The sequence below is a fragment of the Myotis yumanensis genome, unplaced genomic scaffold, assembly GCF_028538775.1.
Source record: "Myotis yumanensis isolate MYYU_CA2020_CCGP unplaced genomic scaffold, mMyoYum1.0.hap1 SCAF_8, whole genome shotgun sequence".
Taxonomy (NCBI): domain Eukaryota; kingdom Metazoa; phylum Chordata; class Mammalia; order Chiroptera; family Vespertilionidae; genus Myotis; species Myotis yumanensis.
The window spans coordinates 43,826,941-43,835,118 of NW_027223759.1; the positions used below are offsets into that span (position 1 = coordinate 43,826,941).

The window sequence follows — 8,178 nt, forward strand, 5'->3', positions numbered from 1 at the left end:
TTACCGTAATGTGAAATCAGAATGTTCAAAATAGAGTAAAAACTCAAGAGATAGGTAAATAAGCATACTAGAAATAAATTAAAATAATTCAAATGCTATAAGAAAGGAATATTACCATAGCATTTAAGTACTAACTTAAGTAATAACTTTAAATTTAAAAATTAAGTCTATTTTTTAATATACTAGACTAAGAAAATAACTCACTGGAATATATATAATTAGAGAAAAATAATAACACACTGTCAAGGATGATAGAACCCTTAAATTATGGGTAGTTATCAATACCAGGAATATTTTAAATTAGGTGATAGGATCACCCAATTTATATCTTATTAAGCTTTATAGCTTACATACATATTACACATACTTTATATATCAAATGGCTTATAATAAAAATATTTAAATATTTCTTTTTAAGGTTTTGATAATTTGTTCAGCTGATGAATACTAGATTTCTGGCCCTTTTATAATTAACAGGTCACACTATCAGCAGTTTCTCCATTAAAATAAGAAGTCTGAAACTTCAATCCTAACAGAATCCAAATTCGTGGCTTACTGAAATCAATGAGTTAATTCAATAGATATTTGTTGATTATATTTATTTGCTCAAATAGAACTCTTGTTAAACAATATGTCTCCCTTGATAAAGCATAGGAATCTAACATTCTCCTTTAATACTTGAAAGTCAACTAAGTTAATGTGATAGCTTTAAAAAAAAATGTCCTAGTGGGACAAATGAAGAGCTGTTTTGTTTGCAAACCGTATTGCTCTCCTTCCTTGAGAATCGCTGTCTATGAACGCCAGAAGGGTGAGGGGCGCTTGTGCACAAAATGCTAATGATTAAAACAGTGGTGACAATGCTGTCATGAATTATAAGGGTAACTGAAAGCTAAAGGCAAGGGAGTTATTAATTGCTGGAAGCAATGGCTTTATGGAAAGAGGTTAAGACTTGAATTGAAGCTTAAAGGCTTGTTAGAATTTGCATGAGCACTGGGGTGGGGGTGTCGGGGTGAGGGGTAGGGAGGGACAATGCTGGCGGCAGGGTGAGTTAACTGCTCAGAGGTAAGAATGATTAAATATAGGGCAGCGAGGAGGAGAGAGAGAGAGAGAGAGAGAGAGAGAGAGAGAGAGAGAGAGAGAGACTCTTGCGTATAGTAAATCATGGGCATCACTAACGTTTTTTGAGCAATAGGGGAAGATTCATTTGGTGGCAGCCAGGACTAGCGTGCTTTGATCTCTTTCTGGAGCTGACTGATCCTCAGTGGTTTCTGAATTCCGAGAGCACCTTTTAACGCATCTAGAGTACTTTAGACTTTATCTTCTATAATATCTGGTTTTGTTTATGTTTCTAGTTTGTTTCTTAATTGGCTTATGTGCTTCTAGTGGGTAGGGGCCATGCAGTATCTTGCTGAATGGGGTTCAATACATTTTGTGGTTTCAATGAAACGGGTAGCTGAGAGAGATTCTGCAGGAAAACTTGTTAGCACCTGGTAACTGGCTGCCAATGGGAGAAGAAGGAGAGAAATGTGTGAAAGGTAACTTCACCTCTGGGCCTCTGAGAAAACAATGAGGACATTGTTGTCAGAGACAAGAATGTCCTAAGGGAGCGGGGAGCTGGTCTGTAGGGAAAGTTCTGTGTTTAACTTTGAACATTCTGAGTTTGAAGTAAAAGTGAGACATTCAAGAGGAATTTACAGTGCTTGAGGATATGGAACTGGAACTGGGGTGACAACTAAAGATAAGATTTCGGACTGATTTTAGAGGCAGGGCTGGAGTTGCGGGGAATGGTTGAGCTTCCAGGGGATGAACTTGTAAAGAAAAGCTCAGGGAATCAAAAACTGAATCTGGAGTAATGTTCATATTTAGGGGCTAGAAGGAGCAAAAGAAACCTTAAAGCTGCACTGTCCATTTAGGTGGTCACTGGCTACTTGTGGCCATTTATATTTAAACTAGAGGCCGAGTGCATGAGATTTGTGCAGGGGAGGGGGGCGGTCCCTCAGCCAGGCCTGCAACCTCTTGCAATTTGAGACATCCCTCTTGCAATCCGGACCACTGGCTCCTAACCGCTGGCCTTCCTGCCTGCCTGATCACCCTAACCACTCTTCTGCCTGCCTGATCACCCCTAACCACTCTGCCTGCCTGATTGCCCCTAACCACTCTGCCTGCCTGCCTCATCACCCCTAACCACTCTGCTGCCTGCCTGATCACCCCTAACCACTTGCCTGCCTGCCCCTAACCACTCTGCTGCCTGCCTGATCACCCCTAACCACTTGCCTGCCTGCTTGATCACCCCTAACCACTCTGCCTGCCTGCCGGATCGCCCCTAACCGCTCACCTGCTTGCCTGATCGCCCCTAACCACTCTGCCTGCCTGCCTGATCGCTCCTAACCACCTCTGCCTCGGTCCCCGCCTCCGTGGCTTCGTCTGAAAGGATGTCCGGAATGATGTCCAGAAGGTCGTTCAGCTGTCCAGTCTAATTAGCACATTACGCTTTTATTGTTATAGATTATTTAATATTAAATAATTAAAAATTCAGTTCCTTGGTCACACTAGCCACATTCCAAGTGCTCAAGAGTCACACTGGGTTAGTGGTTACTATAATGACAGTGCAAATAAAGCATTTCTATCATTACAGATTGTTTCATTGGACAGCATTGCTAAGATACAGAGAAATACTCATTTTAGAAAAAACCCAGAGAGCAGATGACCTTTCAAGGGAAGACAGAGTTTTAAAGAGGAAATGTATACAGTGTCAAATGCTGAGAAAAGCTGAAAGGGAGTAAAAATCAGGGTGGGGGGATCCATGGATTTGGCAATAAGGAAATCATTGGAGACCATTAAGATAGCAATTTTGAGTAGCTTGGCAAGACAGAAACTGGGTGTAGCATTAAATTGGTAAGGCAGTAGGCAGCAAGTTACTGAGACCTTCGACAAGGAAAGGAAAGAAATAAAGAAGACTATAAAGAGAAACTTGGAGGGTTTTTGAAGATGGAGAGACTTGCTCCTATTTGAAGAGAAATGGACAGAGGCCTGTGAAGATGGTAAGGGCTCTGCCCAGGAAAAACTCCGTTTCTCTCTGTACTTGCACACTCAAATAATCAAAACACTTACCTTCTGGTCAACAACTGTGTGTGTTTATTACATTACACAATTCTCTCACACCAACTGGGTGTCCTACCATTCAATTCCGTTCTGACACTGTCTACCTGGACTTAGTGTCAGCTCTCACAGGTGAAGGGCTCAGTCCTAGGAGTCTGTGTCCACTTCAGACACCAATCGCAAGTCCTAGGTTGTCACCAGGACTTTTGACCGACCAGCTATAAGTTGGGGTTCCCACATTCCCTCCTTGGGTTGGATAATTTGCTAGAATGGCTCACAGAACTCAGGGAAACACACTTACCAATATGCCATAAAGGATGTAGATCAGGGATGGGGAACGTCAGGCCGGTGGACTGTGTAAGGCCTGGGAAGTCATTTGGTCTGGCCTGGCCAAGTCATTAGGGGTGAGTGAATTAAAGGTCTGACCAAATATAGCAGGCTAATTTTAAAATTGATAATTTTGTATGGGCCTCGAATTATGTTATAAACAGCCAAATGGCCCTTGGCAAAAAAAGGTTCCCCAACCCTGAGATAAATGAACAGCCAGATGAAGAGGTACATGGGGCGAGGTATGGAGAAGGAGTGCAGAGCACCCTCTCCAGCATGCCACCTTCCTAGCACTTTCATGTGTTCAGTAAACTGGAAGCTTTCCAAACTATGTACTTTGGGGAATTTTATGGAGACACTATCATGCAATCATGACTGATTAACTCTCTCTGGCGGATGGGAGTGGTGGGAGGGGTGGGGGCGGAGGGGAGGACAGGGACTGAAAGTTCCAAATTTCTAATCATGGCTTGGTCTTTCTAATGACCAGCCCCCAACCAGGAGCCCACCCAAAGTTGCCTCATTAGGAAAAAAGATGCTCCTATCATCCAGGAAATTCCAAGGGATTTAGGAGCTCTGTGTCAAGATTCTGGGTCAAAGACCAAGCATTTGAACAAAAACTCACTTGGTGCTCCTATCACTTAGGCAGCTTTGTGCTAGGAACCAGGAGTCTAGTCCTGACACATCAAGGTTTCTGGTTTGATTCCAGGTTAGGGCACATATAGGAATCAACCAATGAATGCATAAGTAAGTGGAATAAAACATCAATGTTTCTCCTCTCTCTCACTCCCCCTTCTTCTCGCTCTAAAATCAATCAATAAATATAATTTTAAAAAATAAATAATGCAATTATATACACATAATAGATATATACGTATAATATATAGTATAATAATATCTAGTGTTATGGTGTAACCCACAATGATTTATAAATTGTTATATTCATTAAATAACTTTTAAAATAAGTGAAAAGAGAGATGATTCATCATAGATAAATCTCAAAAATGAGTGAAAAAAGCTATTATAGCAGGATAAACAGTATAATACCATTTATATAAAGTTTTAAAACACACAAATTTATATTCTATACTATATGTGGATATATACCTGTGAAATAGAACTATAAAATATTGCATGGGAATGATAAATGCTAAATTTTAAATGGTAATTGCCCTTGGTATGGAGAGGAGATTGAGATTTGAATGGGTATCCATTTGTATTTGCAAGGTTTCCTTAAACTAGGTCAAGTATATTATTATTATGATATTGTTCTCTATTACTACTCTGTTTGCCTGAAATAGTGCATAATCATTATTTTAAACAAAAAAAATTAATAAATGAGTCCATGGCACAGAGGTAGTCAGATAAACATGCTCAGGCAACTGATTGACTGAAGGAGTGGAGGGGAGCAAGAGAAGGATGCTCGAACCAGCTGAGCTACCCGGCCAGCGGCATTATTGTTTACTCCACTTCTTGGGTTGAAATGGAGTGATGAGATGGTGCAGCATTTCAGCCATTGTAGAGGTAAATGGAAAAGTTCTGTTCCTTCAAGGCAGGTAAAAATAGTTTTCAATTCAACTTTCTCCCTGCCACCTCATTCCTTATCCCCCCCACCCCCACTTCCTCTTACATTCTGTAAGCCTTGGTTCTTTTTGGGACTAGTTAATGGATATGTCTAATTTATAGGATTAAAGGATAGAAAAAAAATTTATTATAAGAGAGATTGAATCATGAAGCATGAATACACTTCATAGTGAAGGTTGTTGCTCATCATTTAAAATATATATTTTTATTGATTTCAGAGAGGAAGGGAGTGGGAGAGAGAGACAGAAATGTCGGAGGATGGAGCCCACAGCCGGAACCATGACCTCCTGGCTCATAAGTCAATGCTCAACCACTTGGCCATGCCAGCCAGGCTCTTGCTCATCATTTAAGGACAAGACACCTCAGTGGCATCCAAGGTTGTTTATTAATAGCCTTAGATCATTCATTAGTATTATTAAGTAAAGTTCCTTGATACATTTGCTAATTCACAAGATAATTTCTAGAATTCTATATTATTCTAAGAAAGGTAATCAGTAAGACACTTTCTAGCATTCTATATCCTCCTAAGACAGATTATTAACATAGAAATATGTAAACCATCTTTTCTCAGAAAGTTGCACCAACTCAGAAATCTGTCAGTGGACTAAACTTCCTGGACTGACATGAAGATGACTTCGGAAGTGTTATGGATAACTAGGAAATTTAGAATACCCAGGGATGTCAATAGCCTGGATGAAGAGAATAGGATTTCTTGAATTATAAAAATGTCAGTCCTTTTTGTACCATGATGATATTGTTGGTGTGGAGCTTGAGTGAAAATGAGGGTCTAACTCATTTGGGAAATAAGATCTTGAAAGAGGTAACTATTATAATGTCAAATAAATTTTATCATACAGTATTTATTGGTTAATTGTATTTTTCTACTCATCCTTTATTTTCCCACAAGATAAATGTGTTGACAATCTTTCTGCTTAATATTAAACATCCTCAATGTGTTTGCTATTGGTTAGAGCATTCAAAATATTCCTAACACAGGGAGCTCACATTCTAAAGATTTGCTTTAAAAATGACCTTCCTTATAAATATGTACCTATTTTATCTACTATATTTTTTCTTTATCTTTTTAATTTTTTTACATGGTGGATAGGTGAACTTTTTAAGCGGATCATTTAAGACTTGGTATGTTGACTGGTAAGACTGATACATTTGGGTTTGAATCTGCCACTTATTTGAAAATGAAACTGAGCAAGTCCCATAATCTTACTGAGCCTCAGGTTCCTCACCTATAAAGTGATAAACCTATGATACTTAACTCCTAGGGCTGAACAGAGTAAATAAGTGAAAGAGTTGGCATGCAGTAAAAGCTCAAAATTTTACCTCTTCCTTTTGGTAGATTAAGAAAAAAATAAGACAAGCCTGGCTGGTGTGGCTCAGTGGTTGAACATCGACCTATGAACCAGAAAGTCAGGGCTCAGTCCCCTATGGGGGGGCATGCAAGGAGGCAGCCGATCAATGACTCTCTCTCATTACTGATGTTTCTATCTCTCTCCCTCTCCCTTGCTCTCTGAAATCAATAAAAAATATATTTAAAAGAAAAAATAAGACAAGAGATATGGTTTTTAAGGTATATTTTTGAGAAAGTAGGAAAGATACAAAATATAAAGGGGGTTAAGTACACCTAATCATGTCAGCTAGAATGCTTCTGAAATATGGTAGTGATTATGTAAACAGAACAAACTTGAAGATTCCTGAAATTCAGTGTTAACAGCTTAGAGACTCAGGGGGCAGGTCAAAAAGGAGGGTCACAATCATGGAAACAAAAGTTAAGTTAAAAAAACACATTGATTTAGGTAAAACTATACAAAACAGCTACCTTTTTTAGATAAGAAATGGTTGAATATTGGCAATTTCATGTGGTCCACGTAATAGACACTCAGGGGGCAAAAAAAAGCAGTCCGTTAGGGGTGGTGCAGTTAACCAGGGCTTTGGCTGTATTTATTTATTTATGTATTTATTTATTTGACAAAATGTCAGATGGCAGAATTTTATGATTTTAGTAACACAAATACAACTTTTACACCTTCTGTCTAATCATTTCTTTGCTGCGCAGCCTGGCATTGGAATAGGTGACTCTGATGGCGAGCTGGGCTGCAATTTCCACAATGGCTTTGGGGTTCTTTGAGGAGATGTTGTGAGCAATCTCAGCACAGTAAGACTTGTTGCACATCAGCAGCACTTCAAGCACTTTGATATTATGGACCAGAAACTTCCGGAAGCCACTGGGCAGCATGTGCTTTGTTTTCTTGTTGTTCCCATAACCAATGTTGGGCATCAAGATCTGGCCCTTCAATCTTCTATGCACCCTATTGTCAATGCCTCTGGGTTTCCGCCAGTTCTGCTTAATTTTGACATATGGGTCTGACTGGGGCCAGATGAACTTCTTGGTCCTCTTTTTGACAATCTTGGGTTTCATGAGGGGTCTGAGGGCAGCCATGGTGCTGAGTAGGAGATGGCTGCCACCTCTGTCGCTTTGGCTGTTTTCAATACAGAATGGCTAGTCTCTTGTGGACGTGAACCAAGCATTACTTAGTGGTCTCTTCTCTTTGTAGAGAAAAAGGAGGTTGAAAATGGGTGAAAGAGTTCATGCAGGTCTATAGACGTCTTCAAGGCCCTTCGATATTCATTCGTTTCCAAAGGATTTAAGAAAATTTACAAAAACACATACAAGGTTTTAAAAAATTGTCTTTATTGTTGAAAGTATTACATATGTCCCCTTCCCCTCCCCCCATTGACCCCTCCTAGCCCACCCTGACCCAGGCCCCAGACCTTTACCGTGGCCTACACCATGGCCTACATGGGTTATGCATATGGTTGATCTCTCCCCACTCACCCTCCCCGGCCTTTCCTCTGAGATTCTGCAGTCTTTTCTATACTTCTATGTCTCTGGACCTATTTAAAAAATATTTTTATTGATTTCAGAGAGGAAGAGAGATAGAAACATCAATGATGAGAGAGAATCATTGATTTGTGGCCGGCAACCCGGGAATCCAATCGTGACCTCCAGGTTCAGAGGTCTACGCTCAACCACTGAGCCACACTGGCCAGGCTCTCTGGATCTATTTTGTTCATCAGTTCATTTTGTTCATTAGATTCCACATATGAGTGAGAGCATGATAGTTGTCTTTCTCTTACTGGCTTATTTCACTTAGC

General features: G+C 39.9%; 1 protein-coding gene across 1 annotated transcript; it reads right to left on the bottom strand.

Moving 5' to 3' along the window:
* Positions 1–7,042: 7,042 nt before the first annotated feature.
* LOC139015646 (large ribosomal subunit protein eL32-like) lies at positions 7,043–7,605 on the bottom strand. Its single transcript, XM_070423417.1, has one exon. The coding sequence runs from the start codon at positions 7,460–7,462 to the stop codon at positions 7,043–7,045; it is 420 nt and encodes a 139-aa protein (XP_070279518.1). The 5' UTR covers positions 7,463–7,605.
* Positions 7,606–8,178: the final 573 nt, after the last annotated feature.

What these genes read in the sequence shown, in the direction of transcription:
- LOC139015646 (XM_070423417.1), bottom strand. Translation starts at nt 7,462, where the DNA reads ATGGCTGCCCTCAGACCCCTCATGAAACCCAAGATTGTCAAAAAGAGG.